The sequence below is a fragment of the Argopecten irradians genome, chromosome 9, assembly GCF_041381155.1.
Source record: "Argopecten irradians isolate NY chromosome 9, Ai_NY, whole genome shotgun sequence".
In the NCBI taxonomy this organism is placed as follows: Eukaryota; Metazoa; Mollusca; class Bivalvia; order Pectinida; family Pectinidae; genus Argopecten; species Argopecten irradians.
Genome location: NC_091142.1, coordinates 34,485,685 through 34,513,335, shown reverse-complemented (window position 1 = coordinate 34,513,335; position 27,651 = coordinate 34,485,685). Strand labels below are relative to the sequence as shown.

The following is a 27,651-nucleotide window of genomic DNA, read 5'->3' as shown; positions in this document are numbered from 1 at the left end:
GAGATCGAAACCTGATGAACAGGAAATGAGCCAGCGGCCATCTTTGAATAGCAAAATCTTTACGAAAACATTTGCATATTGTTCGCTAAATATCGTATAGACCAATTTTCATTGAGATCGGGGACCGAAACCTGAAAACAAGAAGTGGGCTAGCGGCCATCTTGGAATACTAAAATCTTTACAAAAATGTTTGCATGTTGTTTGCCATCCCTTAAAACCACTACAGATCAATTTTCTTTGAGATCGGAGACCGAAACCTGAAAACAGGAAGTGGGCCAGCAGCCATCTTGGAATACCAAAAATATTCACGAAAATGTTTTTATGATGTTCGCCATCCCTTAAAACCCCTATAGACCAATTTTCATTGGGATAGAAGACCAAAACCTGAAAACAGGAAGTGGGTCAGCGGCCATCTTGGAATAGTAAAATCTTTACGAAAATATTTGCATGTTGTTCGCCATCCCTTCTTTGAGATCGGAGACCGAAACCTGAAAACAGGAAGTTGGCCAGCAGCCATCTTGAAATACTAAAAATATTCACGAAAATGTTTTCATGATGTTCGCCACCCCTTAAAACCCCTTTAGACCAATTTTCATTGAGATCGGAGACCGAAACCTGAAAACAGGAAGTGGGCCAGCGACCATATACCAAAATCTTTACAAAAATGGTTGCATCTTGTTTGCCATCCCTTAAAACCCCTATAGACCAATTTTCATTGAGATCAGAGACCGAAACCTGAAAACAGGAAGAGGGCCATCTTGGAATACCAAAATCTTTACAAAAATGTTTGCATCTTGTTCGCCATCCCTTAAAACCCCTATAGACCAATTTTCATTGAGATCGGAGATTGAAACCTGAAAACAGGATGTGGGCCAGCGGCCATCTTGGAATACAAAATTCTTTACGAAAATGTTTGCATGTTAATCGCCATCCCTTAAAACCCCTACAGACCAATTTTCTTTGAGATCCGAGACCGAAACCTGAAAACAGGAAGTGGGCCGGCGGCCATCTTGGAATACCAAAATCTTTACAAAAAATGTTTGCATGATGTTCGCCATCCCTTAAATCCCCTATATACCAATTTTCATTGAGATCGGAGACCGAAACCTGAAAACAGGAAGTGGGCGAGCGGCCATCTTGGAATACTAAAATGTTTTCATGTTGTTTGCCATCCCTTAAAACCCCCACATACCAATTTTCTTTGAGAACGGAGACCGAAACCTGAAAACAGGAAGTGGGCCAGCAGCCATCTTGGAATACCAAAAATCTTCACGAAAATGTTTTCATGATGTTCGCCATCCCTTAAAACCCCCATCGACCAATTTTCATTGAGATCGGAGACTGAAACCTGAAAACAGGAAATTGGGCCTGGCGGCCATCTTGGACTTCTGGTTGGGAAAAAAAATCTTTATGCACAATCCCACACCTTAATGAGTATGTATGTGAAGTTTATTGATAATCAGCCCAGTAGTTTCTGAGAAAAGCTGCGGAAACCCGCGCGGCGGAAGAAATAAGAATAAAAAGAATAATAATAATAATAAGAAACAGAGCAAAAACAATATGTCCCCCCACTTCGTTTGGGGGACATAATAATTAACTTACATTATATATGATAATAATAAAAAAAATACTGTAAGAGATATCTTCATAATTCCAATTGTTCTGAAATCAGAACGATTTTTTAAGTGTTCCAGCGAAATTAATGTAGTGTAACTTACTTCCTTTTGAAGAAAATCGTCTTTTTGTGTCCCTATTTCCCTGATGCAAATATTCACTTGGAAGGTCTTTATCACTACGGTGTTTATTCACCTTGAAAACAAGCGTTCTGACGCCCTTCACGGGTTAAGTTCATTTTACGAATTTAAAGTAAACAAAAGAAGCGGAACAATATCAAGACACAATGCATTTTCAGCACTAATATCGACATTAGTTGGGCACAGAGTTCGAAACCGGATAATAAGAATTTCCTGTCATAGTTTCAATAGGAAAATTTGTACGATGTCAGTAAATAGATGTTTAATTTCTTTCGTTTGATTCAATTTCTAAATTTGATGACTTGATCCCGAACATTCCAGTGACGTCACTTTTAGTAGGAGTGAATGAAACGGCAGTCAGTCCCGCCAAACAGTGACGTCATAATCACCGGAATGACGTCGCTTACATATTTCCCACGGTAGTAAAAAGGAGTTCGAAATCACACTCATATACAAATATAGCATTTTGATGAGGTCGATACATGGTTATATCGACCAAAGAAAAAATATTGACCGAGGACGTAGTCCGAGGTCGATATTTTTTCTGTGGTCGATATAACCATGTATTGACCGAAATCAAAATGCTATAATTGTTTTATTATTTTTCTGGATTTTTTTCCATTTTGAAATGAGTGTGAAACTAAATGAGCATCGCATTGTAAATTCTGCTTCGTGATGACAGTTACAATCATTTGATTTTGTAACAAGTATAATTCAAAAACAACATATTAAACAGTATCAATTGATGCCCTTCAAACTTTTATTACATGAACCCGCAGCATTCGTGTTTGTAGCATGCACATGTACTCCATTATACATGTAGCTCTATGTCTTAAGGACACAGTCAATTAAATGTATAGTTTGTTCTCCGTTGAAATAATACACTTCGACGTCAAACATACATTAACAGATTCAGATTGACATTAAGATACATTATCTTATGCCTAGTACTCCATTCCGTAAAATAAAAATCGTATACATACAGTAGGATTAGCCTAGGCCTAATGTTGTAAGTAGCCTAGGTGGAATTTTAAAAATAAATATCAAACGTATTCACTATTCAATGGCTCCAGACGCTTAATGAATGTTATTCGATTATTTCCTACTCTCCTACCGTGTTTATATTGAAACTTTAAAAGCTTAAACTGTAGTCATCAGCTGGAAGTCATCATCATCTTTGTTAGAAACCGAAACAATCAACGTCGTCTGTCACATTTTGTGGTTACGCTTCAAACTCAGGTCATCAAAGCGTTTGTTTCAAAGCGCCAGGAACACGAAGCGTTTTGGTAACGTAGACGATAACGTTATCTAAAAATAACCGTGCAATATACTTTTTTCTATAAACTACTTCCGGAAAAATCGTGCAATATAGTTTTTTATCGGTGATCACGTGGCGTGTATTTGACCAATGAGAAGTGTCAAAAAATCCAGAAAAATAATAATTTGGTTTAGTGAATGCATCTTTTCTTTATCATTAAAGAAGCGTTTCACTTTGAGCAAAATCGTGTAAATAACAGGCAATTTGCTTTCGTTTTGAATACCATCTTTTGTATGTACAATGAAAAAGTTACAGGATAAACAAAATACACGGTCACTATCTTACAATACAAGTTTTATTTTGGTGTCGACAGGGAAAACCGAAATTACTCGGCAAAACCTCCTCATCTCATATCATCGCATCGCACAAACGATAGCAGCATCGATATTAATTATAGCAAAATAAAAATGTCCAACGTTGGAAAAGTTCATTCATCAGTGGCATAGGTCCTCAATATTTCGTAACAAACCCCCCCCCCCACCCTCGGGCGCCCTGTACCCACAGGAGGTAATTGATATACTTTTTTAGGTCATCTGACCGAAGGTCAGGATGACCTATTGTCATCGTGTTTCGTCCGTCGTCATGCGCCGTCCGCCGTGCGTCGTGCGTAAAACTATTTATACAAAAGCCTACTCCTCCTAAACCCTTGAGTGAATTACATCCATATTTGGTATGAAACATCCTTGGGGAAGGACAATCATATTTTATATAAATGAGATAGGTCCGACCCCTAGGGGCAGAGGGGCGGGGCCCCAAAAGGGCAAATTTTCTTAATTTAAGCTTTTAAATCCTACTCCTCCTTCATCCTTGGATGGATTTCATCCATATTTGGTGTGAAACATCATTGGGGAAGGACAATCATATTTTATATAAATGAGCCTGGTCCGACCCCTAGGGGCTGAGGGGTGGGGCCCCAAAAGGGCAAATTTTCTTAATTTTAGCTTTAAAATCCTACTCCTCCTTCATCCTTGAATAGATTACATCTATATTTGGTGTAAAACATCATTGGGGAAGGACAATCATATTTTTAGTTCATCTGACCTGAAGGGTCAGGATGACCTATAGTCATCCGTGATTCGTCGTGCGCCGTCCGTCGTGCGTAAACTTTTTCCTTTAAAACGCTACTCCTCCTTAACCGCTAAGCGGATTTCAACCAAATTTTGTTTGAAACATCATTGGCCAAGGACAATCATATTTTATATAAATGAGCCTGGTCCGACTCCTAGGGGCTGAGGGGTGGGGCCCCAAAAGGGCAAATTTTCTTAATTTTAGCTTTACAATCCTACTCCTCCTTCATCCTTGAATGGATTTCATCCATATTTGGTGTGAAACATCATTGGGGACGGACAATCATATTTTATATAAATGAGCCTGGTCCGACCCCTAGGGGCTGAGATGTGGGGCCCCCAAAGGGCAAATTTTCTGAATTTTAGCTTTAAAATCCTACTCCTCCTTCATCCTTGGATGGATTTCATCTAGATTTGGTGTAAATCATCATTGGGGAAGGACAATCATATTTTATATATAAATGAGCCTGGTCCGACCCCTAGGGGCTGAGATGTGGGGCCCCTAGAACGAATATACGTACCCGGCCTACTATACCTTTCGGCCGGGTACGAATTGGTCCCTATGTGTCGTAGTGGAGCACTGCCTCCGAAAATCACTCGGGCATAGTTTTCTATACTTTTTTGTAGGTTTCCAATTATTTTATGCGTATACATGCATTTACATATTATTTTTGTCCAAAACAAACATAACTACCATTCTTAATATCTACCGTACCGCTCACAAGACGTCAAATTCACAATTTGTGGACTTACCGTATAAATTCCCTTCAGAAAGACCTTCATATGTATTATGTAAAAAAATAATGCCTCGATGAGAATTTGATATTTTATGTGGTTCAGTTTTATTGCCTAGTAGGTAAGCGATATCAAACAAGTACGATAAAAATGCAAACAAACGTTTTATAATGGTTTGCATAATCATTACTTTGCTCCATTAGCAGTAATAGGCACCAATTGTAGCTCTAAAGACGACACCATTCTCTGTCAAAAAGTCTTTTGAGCTACAATATTGCAGCTATGGGGCCCCCAAAGGACAAATTTTCTTAATTTTAGCTTTTAAATCCTACTCCTCCTTCATCCTTGGATGGATTTCATCCATATTTGGTGTGAAACATCATTGGGGAAACAAAATTATATTTTATATAAATGAGTCTGGTCCGACCCCTAGGGGCTGAGGGGTGGGGCCCCAAAAGTGCAAATTTTCTTAATTTTAGTTGGCCCACATCCTGTTTTCAGGTTTCGGTCTCCGATCTCAATGAAAATTGGTCTATAAGGGTTTTAATTGATGCTGAACAACATGCAAACATTTTCGTAAAGATTTTGGTATTCCAAGATGGCCGCTGGCCCACTTCCTGTTTTAAGGTTTCAGTCTCCGATCTCAATGAAAATTGGTCTATAGGGGTTTTAATTGATGCCGAACAACATGCAAACATTTTCATAAAGATTTTGGTATTCCAAGATGGCCGCTGGCACACTTCCTGTTTTCAGTCTCCGATATCAATGAAATTTGTCTATACGGGTTTTAATTGATTCAGAAGGGGGAACTTTAGGTAAGGACAATCATATTTTATAAAGGATCGAGGTAAGACCCATGGGGATAGTACGACGGAGGTCCAAAATGGGAGCTTTGCTGAAATTTGGCTTTAAAATCTGACTCCGCCTTATATTAATCCTTGAATGGGTTACATTGTATTGTTTATATTAATCGTTAACCAATACTTTATACTGTGACTTTGTTGTTTTGTGCCATGAGTCACATGACCGTTAAGGCCCATGGGCCTCTTGTATATAAATGAGCCTGGTCGGACCCCTAGGGGCTGAGGGGTGGGGTCCCAAATGGGGAAATTTTCTTAAATTTAGCTTTAAAATCCTACTCCTCCTTCATCCTTGGATGGATTTCATCCATATTTGGTGTGAAAAATCATTGGGGACGGACAATCATATTTTATATAAATGAGTCTGGTCCGACCCCTAGGGGCTGAGGGGTGGGGCCCCAAAAGGGCAAATTTTCTTAATTTTAGCTTTAAAATCCTACTCCTCCTTCATCCTTGGATGGATTTCATCCATATTTGGTGTGAAACATCATTGGGGAAGGACAATCATATTTTATATAAATGAGCCTGGTCCGACCCCTAGGGGCTGAGGCCCCAAAAGGGGAAATGTTCTTAATTTTAGCTTTAAAATCCTACTCCTCCTTCATCCTTGGATGAATTTCATCCATATTTGGTGTGAAACATCATTGGGCAAGGACAATAATATTTTATATAAATGAGTCTTGTCCGACCCCTAGGGGCTAATATATAAGGGGTGGGGTCCCAAAAGGGCAAATTTTCTTAATTTTAGCTGGCCCACTTCCTGTTTTCAGGTTTTGGTCTCCGATCTCAATCAAAATTGGTCTATAGGGGTTTTAATTGATGCCGAACAACATGCAAACATTTTCGTAAAGATTTTGATATTCCAAGATGGCCGCTGGCCCACTTCCTGTTTTAAGGTTTCAGTCTCCGATCTCAATGAAAATTGGTATATAGGGGTTTTAATTGATGCCGAACAACATGCAAACATTTTCGTAAAGATTTTGGTATTCCAAGATGGCCGCTGGCCCACTTCCTGTTTTAAGGTTTCAGTCTCCGATCTCAATGAAAATTGGTTATATTTGGGTTTTAATTGATGCCGAACAACGTGCAAACATTTTCGTAAAGATTTTGGTATTCCAAGATGGCCGCTGGCCCACTTCCTGTTTTAAGGTTTCAGTCTCCGATCTCAATGAAAATTGGTATATTGGGGTTTTAATTGATGCCGAACAACGTGCAAACATTTTCGTAAAGATTTTGGTATTCCAAGATGGCTGCTGGCCCACTTCCTGTTTTCAGTTTTCAGTCTCCAATCTCAATGAAAATTTGGTCTATAGGGGTTTTAATTGATTCAGAAGGGGAAACTTTAGGTGAAGACAATCATATTTTTATAAAGGACCGAGCTAAGACCCATTGGGATAGTATGGCGGAGGTCCAAAATGGGAGCTTTGCTGAAATTTGCCTTTAAAATCTTACTACTCCTTATATTAATTCTTGAATGGGTTACAACCATATATGGATAAAGGGCTACCAAGTCTGTTCAACAAATGACATTTACCTATTTCAGAAACTTACATATTCAACTAAGGAGTTCCTTGTATTGTTTATATTAATCATTAACCAATACTTTATACTGTGACTTTGTTGTTTTGTGCCATGAGTCAGATGACCGTTAAGGCCCATGGGCCTCTTGTTTTTCATATATCATTACACATAATCCTTGTACATTTCTATAAACAGTGGTGTCGCTAACAGGAAATTAATGAATACGCAAAAATGGGTATCCCCTGGGAAATATTATGATAAAGAATGACTAAGATGAGTTTTACGATGGAATTTGAGGATTTTGCGAGCGCCGCAGGCGCAAGATTTTGGTGTATAGGGGGTCCGGGGGTTTCCACCGGGAAAAAATACGATTTAGAAGTGCAGAGATGAGTTTTACGACGCATTCTGTTGAATTTGCGAGGCCCGAAGGCGCGGGATTTTGGTGTTTGGGGGGTCCATGGGTCGCCCCCGGGGGAAAAATTAAAATTTAGAATGGCGGAGATGAGTTTTATGATGTATTTTGCTGGTTTTTAAAGCGTTATTAACATGGTAATTTTTCGATTTAAAGTTACCTGCATTTAGAAATGATAATTGTGAGTTCGTCATATCATTATGCAACCCTGCTGAACATCCCGGATTCACACCATCGGCACATTGTTGTGTAACTCAAAGTAATGATGAATTGAAGACATATAAATAAATTAATCTTTAAGAAGCATTTTAAGCCCACCATCATCAGATGGTGGGCTATTCAAATCGCTTTTTGTCCGTCGTCCGTCCGTTAACAATTCTTGTTATCATTATTTCTCGGAAAGAACTGGAGGGATCATTCTCAAATTTCATATGTATGTTCCCCTTGGGCCCTAGTTGTGTATATTGCATTTTGGGACTGATCGTTCAACAAGATGGCCGCCAGGCAGCCATCTTGGATTTTGAAAGTTAAAGTTTGTTATCGCTATTTCTCAGAAAGTACCAAAGGGATCATTCTCAAATTTGATATGTAGTTTCCTCTGGGCCCTAGTTGTGCATATTGCGTTTTGGGACTGATCAGTCAACAAGATGGCCGCCAGGCAGCCATCTTTGATTTTGATAGTTAAAGTTTGTTATCGCTATTTCTCAGAAAGTACCAAAGGGATCATTTTCACATTTCATATGTAGATTCCTCTGGGGCCTTAGTTGTACATATTGCATTTTGGGACCGATCGTTCGACAAGATGGCTGAGCGTCCGCCATCTTGGATTTTGATAGTTACCGCTATTTCTCAGAAATTACTGAAGGGATCTCTCTCAAATTCCATATGTAGGTTCCCCTTGGGCCCCAGTTGTGCATAGTACCTTTTTGGACTGATTGGTCAAAAAGATGGCCAACTGCCTGCCATCTTGGATTTCATCGTTGAAGTTTGTTACCTCTATTTTTCAGAAAGTACTCAAGCGATCTGTGTCAAATTTTATATGTAGTATGTTTTAAAATGTTTGAAAAGCAGGGAAAAGATCCCTCTTTCCATTGTCAGACATAGATCATTCTTTGGTGGGCGTCAAGATCCCTCTGGGATCTCTTGTTTTTTAAATAGTATAATCCCTTGGTGGACATTTTTAGTCTAGTTCGTGTGCATTGAATTTTCATTATTAAAGGTTTGAACATTACGTATTTGCATGTTTTAGGAAAAGCGCCGCGCGGCGGAAAATTTTCTAAAATTAAGTACAAAAATGTGCATGAGGACCCTTTTTTCTTTCAAATGTGCATTTTTAGAACATTTCACTCGGCGAAAATGGGGGGGGGGCAAAAAGACATGTTTGCAATTACCCCCCCCCCCCCTAGATTTATATTAAATCTAGATACATCTGTTTTCGACAGTTAAATTTCTATGAACATGTGTAAAACAAGCAGTCTCAACTGTTATTCCGAGTCCGTAAAATACAATCTTGATCACCATAGCAAAAACACAGGGGCACGCAAATTATGACAGAAACGTTTACTAGTGAATTGATACGTATGTTGTTTAAAAGTATTGGAGACCTTTTGATATGCACGTGTACATGTATATCATGACGTTTCAAGTGGCTGCCCGTATCATTTTTTGTGAAAAATTAATTATACATATATGTTTTAAAATTCGTTTAGCTTTTATCTTGTCATTATTGCTATATACACTGTATGTGATATTTAAACGAAAAAAACGAATTTTACCTACATGTAAGAAGCCAATTATATATATAATGTAAGTATCGGTTAGCTTATAAGAAGAAGGGAGCAAAAACAATATGTCCCCAACTTCGTTTGGGGGATAGAATTACTATCATCATCTTCAAATTCCTTATTGTGAATTTAACTGTAATATGATTTAAGCATATACCTGATATTTGTTTATATTCTATAACATGCACATGCTTGAAATGAAATGAATAAATAAAAGATTAATATTAAAATTTAAAACATAATATGACATTAGCTGTTTATATTTTTTGTCAAAAACATATTAAGCTTATCGTTCATAACACACAAACCATCACCTTCGAGACAATTTAATAAAAATCATTTAAACATTAATTTGTATAACACAGGTCGTCGTATGTTTTCCGCGCCTTGACTATCAATGTTCCCTGATCACTCTGAAAGTATTGATTTTAACTTTTTTTTTCGGTCACCACATGAACTGCCTTTAAATCAATCACACCAATGAGACAAAAATTTACTGCATTCATTATAACACTGTAAGGCAATTTTGCAAGATCAGCGAACATTATTGATTTACCTTGAATATCTACATGCACGTATGGTACCATATGTAACAGGAGAGGAGAAAATGTAGCGGCAAGACCGGGATTCGATCCCGGGACTCTCCGAACACTAGCTGAGTGCTCTATCAACTGAACTACCTGGTCATCGATAATCGACCCAGTCCAGTCCCGCTACACTCCTCCCTCTTTTTTTGAATACATACGAGATCCTTTCAAACACCACAACCGTTGGTTATTTAGTTGGGTGCCAATTCTGTAACAGGAGAGAAGAAAATGTAGCTCTTCCGACTGAGCTACCTGATCACCGATAATCAAACCAGTCTGATCCCGCTACAAATATTTATCTGGTTATTTTATCTGCCTTCCTATTTTCAATCTACCTTTATGACTTAGAATCTTACCTGGTGGAAAAGAATATTTTGTCTTACAAATCTTGGCAAATTATGCACACTGTGATTGTTGTAAGCTAAACTACGTATCAGCTAGCTGATTGCTGTTGATTGTTAATGATCTCAAACACACTAATTACTTATTGTGCCAATTAAGTAAATATATTCTACTCTTTTTCAAATATTCCTGATTACTATTCATGTGTAATATCTCAAAACATTGACATGTGCACGGACTACGGCGGACCAGACCGCCGATGTTTTGGACATCTGCTAGATATTTCAGTTTCAGTTTACGGTGGCCAATAAAAGAAAACAACACGATGCGGTTTTCATATGTTATTTCTTCTAAATACAACACTTTTTGTGCAAGTTGTCAAGCATTTATGGGGAATATTTTGAATTGAAATTGTCACCTTCATACATCGGTTTTGGGACTCCCTGGGCATTGGTTTTCCCCATTTTTTTGATGCGCAAAATATACTGATAGTAGATGTTTTAAGCATTTTCAGCCCTAAAAAGTACCTGAGTAAATTATACCAGTTTTTACGGTATATGATATTGGAATCCCAAACTTTTTATCATATTATTTGCCAATAACACTGTTATGATATCAGGAATATCTGATTGTCTACAACAAATTAAATGTTACATGAATTTTAACAATATTGCATAACATGGAAATTAGAACTTAATATCAGAAAGATAAGAATGGTGATATTCTCAAGACGTAAATCGGTACAACACCAGTTGATGTTATGGAATACAGAATTAGATTTATAAGAATTGTTTACATATCTAGGTACAGAAAATAATGTTTGTTTTGTTAATAATCGGTGTTTGCTATTTATAAGAAATAAAGGAATGTATCTCTTCCTGTTCATCTTAAACTGAAAATATTGGATTCACTTGTAATGACAGTTTTATTATACTCATCAGAGGTATGGGGATTTGAAAATAAAAAATGTAGAAAAATTCATTTGTAATTTTGTAAAACAATACTGAAGTTAAGAAAGTGTACAAATAATTTCATGGTCTATGGTGAGCTAACAAGTTATCCTGTTTGAATTGAAGTTCGGATACAATGTACTCCGTTGTCTTCTATCTTTGTTTTTCAATTGGACGCGGTCCACTAGGGAGGTTGCCGAACACACGTGTCTGTCCTCGTAACGAGACATCAAGATACAAACTCACATTGGCTCAGTTCAGTTGTTTAGCGCAGCGTAAGGTTCAAAATGAGCCTTTTTAACCAAGCCACGAGCCCTTGCTAATTTTGATGTTAAATTAGTGCGCTCAGCCCTAGCTAGTATCACTTGATCGTGTAGGAGTCAGTGTCTCGAGGTAAGATCAGTCAATGTCCGATCAGCCCTCCTAGTGTGTCAACCGAACTCCACGCAAACTGTGTACATGCGTCGGGCGAACGAACACATCTAAGTGTGTTAACTGAATCGGCGCAGGTATGTGCTTCAAGCGATAAGGACGCGGGTACGTGAGTAGGAGTGTGGATACAGTCTTCATACGGCTTTGGTATATCGAGTTTGTCTAGTGTCTTTGAGAATGTTGTTTCGCTTTAGAAAGTGAAATATCGTGTTCTCGCCACTTAAAACTTTTACTTTTGAAGTTTTACCTGAGCTCATTTTACATTACAGGCTTGGAAATTAAATTGTGTCAAGTATGTACCTTCTAAAGCTTTATAAAACATTGCATTAATTCCCGAAGATTTATTTGGTGATGTCTTGTTTGTAGTACTTAACATGAGTACCTCGGGCCAAATGATGTTTCCAGTGAGACCAGAAGGCGGAGTACCCGATCACCCGGATATGACGTCATCTATTCAATACTTTCCTTATTTTGATGGACAGTTCCTGGCAATGGCAGCAAGTTTAAATGGAGGCAACGTCCTATCACACATGGTGATCATGTTACAGCAGTGGTTTAAGGCTTTCGGTCAGTAAATATTCCTGGATATTTTCTGTAAATCTATTTCAGCCCTATTAAAACTCATAATTATCTGTAAAACTTCAAAAGTAGTTCTGATATCAAACTAGGATATAGCTTCCAACATGTTTTCTTAAAAGGTGTAAATTATTCAAAGTATTTTTAGTCATCCGTTATTATTCTCATTGCAGGGTTTGATGTCAATGAAGATAAAATTTTGAGTACACTACTGGAGTTGGGCTCAGACGCATCAACGGGGCCAATCATCGTATCAACTTGCTGTGTTACAAAAGAATAATTACAAAACTTGTGAAAAGTAGACCAATTGACCAATTTATTCAAAAATCACATGGTGATATTGATAAGTCTTCTAGAGGACTGATACCGTGGTCCCAGGAACTTGGTGACAATAGTCATTAAGAATGGATCTTTTCATTAACATCAAATTAACAAGGAAAATGCTAAAGGTGTTATTATAAAATCATTTGACATATAACATCATAGGAAATATTAGAATGGGCTTCCAAGATTTTAGTATGCGTCTCTTATTTTACACTTTGATGTCCAAGGAATCCTCAAAAGTCCAAACTGGAAGGAAGACCAGCCAAATTTATTTCTTACTTTACAAAACTACAGTAGTATTGACCTTAGAAATATATTCCTCCTATCATCGAGACCGAGCCATTTAGTACTTTGATTATTACTCCCACTACGCATGCTCAGGGAGTATACCAAGTATACCGAGGGAGCATTCACTACACAGTATACTCTAGATGGCCCACATCTTGTCAGGGTGTCAGATATCGTTAACACAAGGCCGGTACAGATGGCGTCACGATAAGGTCCTAAGCGATCTAGCAATATATAGCAATCATTGCAGGGGAAGAAAGGAGAAGGGCGCGCCCAAAGTCAACACCCGGTAACATGAAGATTTGTGTAAGGGAGGGCGAGACAGTGGAGAAAAAGAAGGCGGTTACAACATCATTGCTGGATAGGAAAAAGTACTTGGAGCTCAAAATGGACCTGGATGGATGGCTTGTCTTTCCAATAGTGGAGACAACATTATGTCCAGACATGATTTTCCTGCAGCATTTAGGAGAACGAGGAAAGGCAATGTCATCAGCATTGAGAAGAATTGGTGAAGCTGCCGAGAAAGTATCTTGTTGGTAATGGCACTGTTGGGGCGACATAGAATAAAAGTTAGGATATATCGAGTAGTGGATTGGCCACCACTACTGACACACCAACTGGGAGGATATCGTGGTTTAGGGTTGAAACATATGAGGATAGTTGGCGACAACTTAATGACGATGGAGACTTGACAAGTGAGCTTCGAGGGGCAGAAAACCAGGCATTCAAACTACAGGGGTGCCGGGAAGATGATGCAGCATTAGAGCAGCTGTAAGTGTTAGACTATGTATTATCTCCAACAACAGTCTCATGCCGCATTTTCATCAACTTATGCGCTTATATGAAATCAAATTTTAGTCAAACTAGGAACACGTATGTAGATGAGCGTCTCGCGCCTAAACAGTACTATGCAGATAAAAGAAACTGATTTGGAATGAACAGAAATTATGATGTTTTTTTTGTATTGAATCAATTGCAAATTGTTGGAAATCTAATTTTTTATCTAATTGTGCTTTAAAGCTATATGTGCCATATTTTTCATAGTCACGAATCAACGAGAGCTTTTAATATGTTATTCAACTCCAAAAGTTACCAACAATTTGATAATTACAATACTTTCAATCCATTGGTTTTAATTTTAAACTACACAAAAGAGCTGAAAATGATTTTTGGCAGTACTGCCAAAAATCATTATATTAACATCTTCAGTGTAGTGAAATTAGTACATACGGTCAGACCATGAAGCAATATTGTTGTCCCCAATTTCATTGCACACACTTTATCATTATTATTAGTAAGTTATTTCTGAAGGTATGTTTCCATCTAATTATGTTTAAGGCATAAAAACAAGAATGTGCATAACCTATTTGTTCTAGCTAACGTTTATGGGGCATTTGTATGTTTGTCTGTCCATTTTAATAGTTTTCACAGCTTTATTCAATAAAATTTATGGTTTTAAATAGATAATTAAAGAAAAAAAAAACATGTCCAAATTTTCGGCCAGTTACGGCACATATAACTTTAAACTATACTTTTTGTCATCCTCGATACTTTAGGGGTTATTAACACTGATGTTATATCCATGATATTCGATCCCCGGCACGGACGTTAAAATGTTAGGGTTTTTCTCCGGGCACTCCGGTTTCATCCAACTCTAAGATTTCTCGTGCGCTTACATTCGGACAATCGAGAGTGATTTGCATAAGATGTTCATAACTTGTTTCGTAATCGATGTAAATTAATAAAGTTGATGTTTATATTTCTCCTATCCCATTTCACGGTGATTTATTTTCAAGGTTTCTTTTAGCCGCGATAAACGCAAAATTTAATCTTACACGAAAAATAGTCTGTTTGCAGTAAACTTTATTGTATTAAATACAGTAAATATCAGAAAGCAAATTTTGTTTCTTCAAAAAATAACATATAATGATATTTATAAAAAAACTGAAATGATTGTCGAATACATTCCTTGGTTACCCACGTTGATCGGTCCGATACAAACGGAGCGTAGTGCAGTTACCCACTGGGTTTCCTAGTGTGGTCGAATACAGGCAATCTTCAAAATGTCTATCCAGAATCATCTTGGGAAACCACAGCGATAGTAACCCTTGGAGTATCGAGGATGCCTCGGGAGCCACAGTGTCAAAACTCCATTACGCACTTTTGAACAGGTCGCAACCCAGCATAAACTGATCACATGTATAACCGACGACAGAACTTTCAGGATTAGAACTAGAACAAATTATGGATTTCTGTTTTCACTTCGCAGGTGTGCATTCACTTCATTTGCCGTTAGTGTGACAAGTCCTGAAATGGTATATTCATACAATTTTATTTCTATAAAACATTTCTGCAGTAAAATATTAAGATAAACAGAACATCTATCGTCCATAACTACGTCATCGCAACACGTTATAAAAGTATATCCACGAGGAAGGCTCTGGGTTCTGTCCCCTGGCCGAGACACACCAAAGTCTATAAAAGTGGTAGTTTCTGCTCCTGCTTAGCGCTCAGCATACAGGGAGTGGGACGACTGGTTCGCCCGTTGTCGGTATAATGTGACCGGGTGGGTGTGTTGCTTGGTGTCTTTGGCGGCATGCTTCAGTGATATAGCACTATAAAAAGGGCAACAGTTCCACTATACAAGAAGACACAACATGAATATACCGCAGTCTCCCAAAACACGCACCTCGCACAACATACACGCAACACATCACATACATGGGAGGCCGTCCTTACATGACCATAGCTGTTAATATGACGTTAATTAATCAAACAAACAAACCACGAGAGCTACGTTAATGCAACACGTGTTAAAATAATTATATATAAATCAAAGAGAGCTACGCTATTGTAAAATGTATAAAACTACGTATATCCAAGCATGCGAAAATACAAATAAAATCTAAAAATACAATTGTAAATATAAAGTAAGTCCTTTAAATGTATCAGTCACGCTGGTAGAGGCCATATTGATCTTCTTCTTACTTACATAGCATTGTCAAAACAAAGCGTCCAACGCACATGTACCGGAAGATCCTATTTGTGGGATGGATTCAACATGCCGTGCTTGTTTCGATATTCCCCAAGTACATTTTGTCGCATATATTTGAAGGTGAAGTCGGAGTTGGGCAGAAACTCTTCAACGGTGCTATGCTCACTAACATAGTTAAAGTATGGCCTGTGATTTGTGTCCCCTGCATCATAGCTGTAACATTGAATGGTGGCGCAGAAGTCGTCCGTGCTGTTCCAGAGCTTATGTGTCTGGAACCAATCTCTGGTGATCCATGTAACATCTCCTTTAATAGCTTTGAATGTCTTCACGGGTTTCGCGATCGGGTTTATCGTCTGCTTGTTGTAAAGAGACACATTGATTTGTCCAAACAAGACTTTGATGACCGCGTTTGCATTGCCATGGTTATGGATTGGACTGTAGTGCTTTGCTGGCCAAATCTCGAGGACGTACGGGATTCCAGGAGAGTTGCCGAGACTGTGTCCAAGGGTAACCCGTAAATAGGTCTCTTCCCGGCCACTTCCGGGACCGAATTCCCCAGCTTTCTCCTGTAATTTTTGATATAGCAGGCATCCCTTTGTCTCGATACTGAACCGGATGGCGTCAGAAAGAAGAACTTCGTCAACTTCCGGTGGCCAGTTCAAATCAGTGTTACAGATATTGTCATAAAGTTCTTTACAGGCTGGCGACAGGCTCCCTATATAAATAGATAAATAAATAAATAATAATAAAAAAACAATGGTGAACCTGTCAGCATGCAGCTGCTATAAAAAGTGTCTATCTAAACTTACCAGTCAACATGTAATTGCCATTGTCCAAGGTAAAGAGTGTAGCTTGTTTGCTGTCCAGAACGAACGGTGATAGATTGCGGATAAATGGATTCTTTCGGAAGGAGACACTCTTTTCAATATCTATCACTGTAATCAAACGATGAAATTTGACTAATAAAATAATACGACACTAATTTTATATGTAGTGTAATGCAAGATCTGTATTTCTTTAGTTTTATCTTAAGTATTCGATATCTTTTCAACAGATGAAATACATTAGGAAATCACCATCTTGAATACTTGCTTGTAATTGCTAATGTTCGGGAGGGAACTAATATTCGAGGGTATTTTGATTTTGCTAACAATAAAATTTGCGTTTGATAAATCATGGTTTTGTAACTTGTTAGCTCACCTGGCCCGAAGGGCCGTTGAGCTTATGTCATGGCGCGGCGTCCGTCGTCCGTCCGTCTGTCCGTCAACATTTCCTTTAAATCGCTACTAGTCATAGAGTTCTGCATGGATTGTAACCAAATTTGGCCACAAACATCCTTGGGGGAAGGGGAACAGAACTTGTATAAATTTTGGCTCTGACCCCCGGGGGAAGGAGGGGCGGGGCCCAATAGGGGAAATAGAGGTAAATCCTATAAATCGCTACTTGTCCTAGAGTTTTGATGGATCGTAACCAAATTTGGCCACAAACATCCTTGGGGGAAGGGGAACAGAACTTGTATAAATTTTGGCTCTGGCCCCCCGGGGGCAGGAGGGGTGGGGCCCAATAGGGGAAATAGAGGTAAATCCTTTAAATCGCTACTAGTCATAGAGTTCTGCATGGATTGTAACCAAATTTGGCCACAAACATCCTTGGGGGAAGGGGAACAGAACTTGTATAAATTTTGGCTCTGACCCCCTGGGGGCAGGAGGGGTGGGGCCCAATAGGGGATTTAGAGGTTCATATTAAAATTCCTTCAGAAAAGAAACAATAAACCTGTATTCAGAACATTACTTGGCATTACAAACCAGGTGAGCGATACAGGCCCTTCAGGCCTCTTGTTGCTTTCAAAGGCTTCTAATGATGATTCACGGGAAAAAACCTTCCGTGAATACAGTTCAAACAGTAAATCGCGAAACTTAACAACGCCAAATTTAACATCTATATAATAGCGTGTTGCATATGTGTTTTGGAAGATTTTCGTACAATTGGATGTTTTCGTTCTAGTGTAAGCGGAAGCCACTATCAGTTTTATATTTACTATAAGATAACGTTAAAGACACATAATACTTCATTCCGTCCCGTCATTCTATTACTTTTCCGTCTCGTCATATATATATATATTGTATACTGATCAAGGGTAAATAAGTCACCAAAGTCCCCGATATAACCTTTACATTTCGTGGATGGTTTATTTTTTGTTATATTCAAATTTACCAGCAAACATCCAGATATTCATTAAAGTACCGTATACAAGGTTTTAACACCAAATGACAGCTGACGAAGAATTTTAAAAACGTGTATACATATGCAATTTATTTAATATAAATCACACTATGTATGCATCGAATTCGAATTCATGTATATTTCTTTTGAAAATTGAGGCACAAATATTGTAGTCATGCTAGCCTTGGAGCACGATACTCAAAATTGGCATTAAAAGGTTTTTAGGACTCCAATGACAATGCTCAACATAACTGAAGGCATAGACAAACTGATAAAAAGGAATTTTGATCAATTTTGAATAAAGAAGAATGCTATTATATCCATTTTGTATAAACTGAAATATTGCTACGTACGATCGGAATCCGTATTTGCTGTTGTGGTATCGAAAAATTGCACGCATCCAAAATCTTCCGCATTAAAAAGACCATAATACTTCTGTCTGATTTCCTCTTGTTTTTTGGGTGTCCTGGCTCCAGCGAGAAAGTCATAAACCAGCTCAGTAGTTTCCTCCATGGTGTAACCTTTACCATATTTCAAAACGAGGCTATCCCTGTTGTAGCTGAACCAATAGGAAATTTTCCTGCCGGCGTCATATCCGCTGTCGGTCTGTGCGGTTTCTGCAAGCTTGGAATACTTGCCGTTTTGTGTTATACCGAACTCAGCCGAGTTTAGATCAATTGTGAGTCTGATATCGTCAGTAGTCGAAGCCTTCGTTATCTTTATCATAAAAGCATTGTTCCTGGTGATGTTGAAGGTGACGATTCCCTGTCCATGGACAGGCATAGGCTTGCTCCATGTTGGTTTACCGTTAAACTTCCCAGCCATGGTAATTGTTCAGCAGATATAGAATCCTCGATTCTGTGTTACAAAGAAAAAAGAAGAAAGCATCAGACATGATTTATCAAAAATAAGTAGGAATGTGAAGGTGGGTCGGTGTGCTGTGTATACTATATATTTACATCTTCTCTGTAGCCCATCCAAGTAACATTACCAAGATCAGTTTGGCATTCATCAATCTATGAACTGCATCCGCTTATTTTGACATTATTATATTTGTGACGCAACAATTGTCGGACCGGCAATCAAGGAAGATGATTGTTCAAATGACTGTTCCGTCTTTGACGATAATGAATTTATTATATATACAAAATATGGGATTTCATCATTAAAATGTTTCCAAATGTAAATATATGCATTGAACGTCTTTCCATTGGCATTCATAGTCAATAAAATACCAAATGGATAGAGGCAAATTCCACAAAGAGCGCTTTGACATTCATACCCAATATAAATGTCAACTCGACAGAGCGCTTAAAGGAATTTGTTTCTGTTTTGTTGACATTGACATTATCTATGAATGAAAACGACTGAAAAAAGTTTAAGGGTTACATGTACTTGTGCAATAATTGCCTAATATATTAATTTGCGGTGTTAAACTTTCGCAATTTCACTTTGAACGATCGCGAAAGAAAGATGGGTTAATGACGGTAGGCCGCAAGATCTTAAAGATGCCCTACTGCTGACAAATGGTATTTTTCACTATCAAAAATAGGAGCAGACGATTTAGTTTTTTTTCAGATAAAAATGTACCTTCTTTACTCCATTACCATCATTGAAAATTTGAGCTTCTAATTTGACTTCAAATTAAAATAAAGATAATTAATTGCATCCCGAAAACATTCCATGTCCGACATAATCGCCCGGTACTTAACAGGAGTTATTACTACATATTTCAATTATGGTATGTCCAAGTAACGATAGACTCCTATGCTAATTCCTGTAACCATGGTATTTTTTATGTTAACTTTTTTATTCTGTATTTCCAAGAACAGAACATACAAAATTAGTTATAATAGACCAAATATCAAAACATCGTTGATGGGAAGAGGGGAAGACGTTAGTACTGTATCACTTCCACAGTACGCTTTTCGTTTGTTCGATATTTAAATGTGCATCTAATACAAAAGTCGGTCAAGCGTATGGAAATATATGCAAAACTTGTCGACAAATTCAAAAAGTTAACAGAAGTTATTTTAAGTCAACAACTATTACATGTATATTAATGATAAGATATACTTCTGAAATGCGTATTTACTACTTCAAAGACAAATATTCCAAGAATGTGTTATTAACACGAACCAAAAACACGGTCATATGGTATAGAATAAGTAGTGTAAAAATATTTACAAAATTACAAAGGAAACAGATATTATAATAAACTAGACCGCAATGAAAACTTCGTCGAACGGAGGCCGCAGTAGATCTAGTAGATGTTCGAGCGCGCAGATGCAGAATAACAAATCTATCGAGGTGCTTGATTCGTCTGTTAGCCTCCGCTCCTTGATGGGTTTACTCAAATTACAGCTGTGATTATTAAATATGTAGTAAACTTGAATATTTCTGCATTAATAATGATAGAACGAATATACATACCTCGCCTACTATACCTTTCGACCGGGTACGAAATATAGTCCATTTGTGTCCTAGTGCCTCTGAAATCACTCGGGCAAACTTTTTTGTGTTTTTCTGTCGATTTTCAATTATTTTATGCGTATACATGCATTTATATATTATTTTGTCCCAAAAAATTAGAACGACTACATTTAATATATACCGTACCACTCATAAGATGGCAAGTTCACAATTTGTAGACGTGACGTATAATTTTCTTTCGAAAAGATCTTCAAATTGATATGTTAAAAAAACAATTCTCCTTGTGAATTTGATGTTTTGTGTCAGTTTTATTGTCTAAAGTCACTGGAGTACCCTTAAAAATACACCTGTAATATCGTTCACTGTAACCGTATCAGTATTAGTGTCACGTATGGATAAAAAATGATGGAACTTCAACTCAACTTCAAAGTCACACAGTCAACTAGTGTACCGATTCATTTGACGTACTACTTTGGGCTAAATTAACTGTTTTGTTTTGTTGTGCCCAGTTTTACTATGGGATCGAATAATAGTACCCTGTATTTGACGTTAGACATTTCTCTCACTGTAATTTTCAAAGAAAATCTCTGCAGGTCTGTGTTTTGCTAGTGTTTTTTTCTCCTGCACTGCCTTTAAATGCTTTCCCATTGTTGTAATCACGCCATTTACCTATGGTAAGCAACAATTTGGCACATGGATAAGAAGGTGCAAGGTTACATAAATCAGCTTATTGCACTCGGTTTTCGATTTTCAGGTTAAAGTAAACAAATTGTTTTGATTCAATTACATTGTTTTCAATTCGGCTATTGAACGTATTATATAACCACAATAATTGCACTATGGCAAATTATTTCAACACAGTAACCTAATGTAATTGATTCCATCATTAGTTTTAAATAATACTAAATACTACCATTACTTTATAAAAAATTATAATTTAACTATTTACAGTCCCCGCGATCCACAAATTATACACGGCTAAACATAACAACTTCTGTCAATTTTCAATAAACAGGTACCCCACTTCTGTTTACCTAGCGGGAATATTCAAAAAATCATATCTTTTAATGATATTCATGGGGAGACTTAAGCAGGGCTACTAGCCTGTCTATCTCTATAGGGTTAACAATCAGTCTAGGCATCACAATAATATTTTATTGGGGCTTAAGAAAGGCTACCAGCCTGCCTATGTTACTCTACCAATAATCCTCTATAGGGTTACAAATCGCCCCTTTCTTCAAAAAGACAATATGTAAGGCATTTCTCAGAATGGCTTACATATTTTCTTAACGCAAAGTATCAAGTATAAGCGTATTAATATTTCAATTTACCACCGCCTCCTTTAAAAAAAAAATTCCCCCTAAATAGTAACTAGTGGGTTCCATTTCATTCATGTAGCTCCTTTCAACCTTCTTTCATTCGCATGCGTCATGCAGTATATTTTTTAATTATCGCGAAGTTATCCTATTAAAATGTAAAACGTTACAACTCTTTCCTTAATGGCAATTACATATGTACATAAATATTGTAAAAATTGGACGTTATTACTTATAAACATCTCCAATTATCTTTCATTTAAAAAATAACCTAGAATATCCTAAAACTATGGTATTATCATAAAAGTTGGCCTATTACAGAAATTTTCACATTCACCATCATTGTTAATTCAAACTATTATAATAGTTCTCCATTAAACTAATTTATAAAATTAATGTGCACATGGGTAATGTATCTATGCAAACAGTCTTTCCTAATTGCACTTTTTGCGTTAGAGCTAAAATATTCAAGGATAAAATTATATTTTCAGTCACAGTCAACAAAGACCAAAGTAGTTCAAACATATTTCACAGTTACTTCCATTGTAGTTCAAACATATTGTCACAACTTCACTTCATTGTAGTTCCATATTTATTCGTACAGTCACTTCCATTGTAGTTCGAACATTATTTAACAGTCACACAGTTCCATGGTAACTACGTCGTTGAAAATCAGTAATATTATTTCACAGTCACGTCCATTTTAGTTGAACCTATTTAACAGTCACAAGTGTAGTTCCATGGTAACTTCATCGTTAAAAAAATCAATTCGTAATAATATGGCTGCTCCTATATAAAAAAAATCCACAGTTTTATTCTCCACAGTTGCTGCTTATTTAGTTAGTTTTATCTCCAGAGCTCTTTATGTTCTTAGTTAGTTTCATCCGTCATCCACCACGGTTCTAAAGAAGGGTCACATTTTGTCTTATCCGCATTAAGACATTGTGATTTTTTTTTTTTTAATTGATTAACGTTAATATCCAGACAAGAGTTGGTACTTTTTAACACCAAGACGTTTCCGTATTGTCTTGTAATAACCGAGACATTATATGTATATCTTTGTCTCGTAAGTATCTTTAATCGACGTTAAATATCAAGGCATAATGTTTCACCGGGTCATTATCATTTTCCTTCTTCACATTTAGACATTGTCTTGTTACGACCAAGACGTTACTTTATATCTGTCTATGGAAGACTGAGCTCTTTTCTTAAGTCTGGGTATATTAACAATAAAATTCGTACTCGGGTTGTAAGGCAGTCTTGTTTACCCGATTCAATTCCTCCTCACTTCCTGATGGGGCAGTTACATCTGCCTCGGCGAGTCAACGCCCTCAGGGTAATTTCCTGACATCAGTGTAGGTAGGTTTTCTGTGTTTTCTTGTTCCTGGTGGATGAGTTCCTTGATGTATGTTGTCATCAATTCTTCTAAGGCTGTCATGTCTTCTGTGGATTGGTTACTTTTGTGTCTTTGCATGGGTCTTGAGGCTTGCGAGACACTCGACTCTGACTTTCCCCCCTTTTCACTGACCATTTACCTAACCTACATTTCTGACATTTATCCCTAATTCTCCTACGACATAAATATATCACTATAACAACAACTACTACCACACCTACTATCGACAAGTAGGTCGAGAGGGGCAAATCAGATTCCATATAGGTTCAAGATCAAATGAATTGTCAAGTTCATTTATCAACTCATCAATGGGGATTTCCTTTATAGGCTTAAGTTTATGGGGTATCTTAATGTTTTTTTACATTTGGTAGTCTTTGGGTCATTGGTTTCCAGAGTTCAATGGAGCCTACATAATAATTTGAAATCACCTGTTGAAAATGATCTGTTAGGTTATATTACTCTCTGAATGATGAATAATATGAGGGCAAGGTCATATATATTCATTTGATGCAGAACAACCTTCCGCAAGGGATAAGGTGTCAATAGGGTATCTGGTCACCACAGTACCAGATTGGGCTCTATAGGGGCATTTCAGTGTAAAAGTCAAGGATCTATCATGGACAACTATCCATTGGCCATTGGTCAAATACTGGGCCATAGGGGAAGTGTTTGTATTTTGTACTACTGTAGTACAATATTTAACTAAATTATTGGTCCAATTCATAAAAAGATTAACAATACATTTCTTATTTCCCATTATAGTATACATTGGACTACGAAACCTGCAGTAGTTTTTAACGCTATTTACACATTGATTCATCTCCTCAATTGTCATTGTAACCAATTGTGTTTTCGCTTCATTGATTGCAAGAGCTTCTGCTTCTAATTTATAAGTCGCCAAAATATTTGTTTGATTCGATCCAAGGTACGGAAGAGGAAGGTTATGTGCTCGGTACACAGCAAACTTGCCAATCATGTCTATTAATGGAATGGAAATAACTACAATAAGGCTATCAGTACTAATAAGTGTCGTACAGGTCACTGTCTTATAAAAATCCCAAAGGTCAGTTTCCGGGTCAAAAGGTACTACTTACACCTGGGTCAAGTTTGCTTTCTACTTCTATAAGGAGTTCGTACAAGTCTGGGGGTGAAATGACTGAAGGGCTTAAATGTCCTAAAGATAGCATATTGATCTGAAGTTTCAAATGATTAAGATAATCTCTAGCTAATCCAACTAATTCCTTTGCTTCACTAAGGGCCCTGTCGATCTTAGTGTATGTACTTAAATATTCATCAATATCCTGTATTGCTTCTGTTAAATTTAGAGCTATGCTTCTTAGATTCTCTAAGGTATCAATCACGTCATTTATATTCCTTCTATTATCAGTGATTTGACCTTGTGCAGCATGAATTATTGTTAAGCTTTCCCTTACTGCATGCTGAAGTTTGACTTGATTACGTCTTAAGAGGTTTACGTTAGTTTTGATTTTATTGATATCACCTTCATCTTAAATACCAAACAGGAAATTCAGTGCTTTACCTATTATAGGGAATTAAAGCTCTTTTAGTTCTGGCTTGATGTAGTGTCCTAATGTCGGTAAGTTCTGACTGAAGAAAGTCTTGTGTATTTCTTAAATTTTCAACTTCATGGTTCAGTATTATAAGGTTGTTATTAAGACCTTCTCGTTCTCGTTCTAGATGTTTCATGGTGTTTTATTGACTCTGCTAGGATGCTTTTAGTTATTTCTGACAGACTATTTACCTAAACATTTTAATTTTCTAAGAACTTCTTCTCGTAAGGATTAAGATTAAGAACAAAAGCTACAAGCCATTTTGATCTAGTTGATGTTACATCAGCAACTTTCTCAAATATTACATTTTGTCTTATTACTGTACTAGTGCTTAAACTTAATATGGTCAGGAAAAGAAACACGGTTTAGAAATGAACTGCGCATCTTTGACAATTTCTTTTTACCTGTAAAAATTCAATTAAGAAAATACGTTTAAATCTGGTTTCTTGAGTAATTCATCCAATTCGGCTAATTCCTTATTCTTAAGACCTGGAAAGGGTATGAATGGGGTATATAAGGTAAATCTAACAAGGAATGAATCACCATTTTCGCCAGAATTTTATCATTGACGGTAAGATGGTAACGCTGGCTGTGGACTCCTTCTTGTATTTCTTTGATTTGATAAAGTCTATAGGGGATTTTTGTATAGTGTCTTAACTCTAAATGGAAATCGTTTTAACTTAACTGACTTGGAAGCCTGTGCTATCCTACTAAACTTTCATTTATTAATTGTCTAACAGCATATGATATGTCCATTGCCTCCTTTATATCTTTTAACAAAGGGTCATTAGATTCATCTATGGTTCATGTCTTAACACATTGACAGGTGGCCAAGTTTTACACTTTGTAATTTGGCGATTGGGTCTTGAAGATTTGTTTTTGCTTACTTGAAGCTCTAACCTTAGGGGTAACTACCAATCGTGGCTGTGTCTATTTAATGAGGGCGACTTATTTAATGCTTTAGGCCGTCTTGTGTCTTACTTGGGGCATGTATATATATCTTGGCCCGAGCGTTAGACTCGTTATTATTGAAGATACTCTTTCCTACCCGTGGGTTCCCTGTCGCTTACTTTCATCCGATTAAACTGGCTGGCTATTCAGGGAAATCTTAAGGGGGTCCACGTTTATCCATTTTTTTTAATTTAAATGAAACTATTTAATGAACTCTAAATCATGTTATCTAGTACTTCTTTGCTTCTAATTTCCTTTTGCGCGTTATTTGTATTGCCTTCCTCAATTCTTTCATTACTTTTATCAGACTTGGTCTTAAGTTTCGTTCATATTCGAATCCACTTAAAATGAGTATTTGACCTTGGCTATTGCTGTTCGCCTAATTTTCCTATCTACTCTAAAATTCTCTACTTGATTCTCTAAGGTTTTTTTTTAAAGGTTGCTATTCTATCAGGGTGTTTGCTTTTAGCTTCAATTCTTATTAAAATAGTAAGATTTTTTTTTTCTACAATAGAGGGTGCCCTAATTTGTAATCATCTGTATTAGATTACATAATTCTTCAGGTTTATTTCGGTCCGCCATTAAGGGTTTTCGGAGTCCTATTTTCGCCTGAAATGATAAGAAAAACGATTCACTCTTGAATCTCGTTATTGATCACGACGAAGAAATATTTCAAAGGAACTTCAGACATTTTTTAAATAGCTCCGGATCACGAAGAAAATATCTAGGCATTTTCTTGATAATGCTAAATTTTTCTCAGAGTCTTTTGATGATATGTTTCCCTTAACTCTTATACTTCTCTGTCTGATTCTTAGAATCTACATCTTTTCTATTGGGGAGCCCGTTCATCTTGATATGTTTTATCTACTGCGGTGGAGATTTGGGGCGTAACTTCATTTGCTAATTTATTTACCGCATCAATCTCCATGTCATCAGCAGTACAACCTGTCTCAGACGCATCATCAACATCGTCAACATCATCTGTCTGAGTGTCAGCGTTATTGTTTTCTTTTAACTTACCTTTCAATTGTGATAAAGGTATAAGTTCATCATCTGAATCAATAGGACTAGCTTTGTCCAATTCTCGAGTCCGGAGCCTTTGTCTTAGCTCCATTAACGGAATATCATCCTCAGAGTCCGAATCTGACCTTTCTTGTCTTCTATATCTTATGACTCTTTTTAAGGATGTTTCCTCCTCAGACTCCTCTGAACTGCTCTCTCAGGGGGAACTACATATGTCGATTTCCTTAAAGGTCGACCTATATTATCTTTGGGCAACTCCCATTCATCAACATTTGCTAATCGTAAATGCCTCGCGTGTGTCTTCGTGACTTCACCTGTAAGCTGGTTTCTTACCTTAAAACTTACTGGTCCAGTTTGCTCAATAATCCTATAGTAAGGTAAGTGTGTCCATTTATTGTCCAGTTTTGAGGTACGCTTATGGTTTCTTATGTAAACCGGATCTCCTGTCTTAAGATTCTCGTCTTTACAGTTCCTATCAGCGAGTTTCTTCTGTTTCTTCTTCGCTTGCTTCATGTGTCTATGCACTAGAACAAAGGACTTATGTTGCTGCTCTAAGGCGATCTTGTGTAACTCTTCACCGGCATACCGCCGTCTTGGCTTTAAGATTGTGTCCAAGGGGAGTACTACATCGCGGTTATAAAGCAGGAAGAAAGGCGAAGCCTTTGTTACCTCACTGGTATGAAATCTTACTGCGGCCAATACTTGGTTCAAGAAAAGATCCCACGTGTTAACGTTTTCTTTGATCTTCTTGGCCAAAATGACTACCTATCGTTTCTATGAAATCTCTCGACTT

General features: G+C 37.3%; 1 protein-coding gene across 1 annotated transcript; it reads right to left on the bottom strand.

Annotated features, from left to right (window-relative positions):
- Positions 1-14,933: 14,933 nt before the first annotated feature.
- Positions 14,934-20,660, bottom strand: LOC138330955 (uncharacterized). Its single transcript, XM_069278425.1, has 5 exons — positions 20,602-20,660; positions 18,522-19,026; positions 16,755-16,880; positions 15,943-16,660; positions 14,934-15,257 (listed from the first exon to the last, which is right to left on the bottom strand). The coding sequence occupies exons 2-4, from the start codon at positions 18,991-18,993 to the stop codon at positions 15,990-15,992; spliced, it is 1,269 nt and encodes a 422-aa protein (XP_069134526.1). The 5' UTR covers positions 18,994-19,026; positions 20,602-20,660; the 3' UTR covers positions 14,934-15,257; positions 15,943-15,989.
- Positions 20,661-27,651: the final 6,991 nt, after the last annotated feature.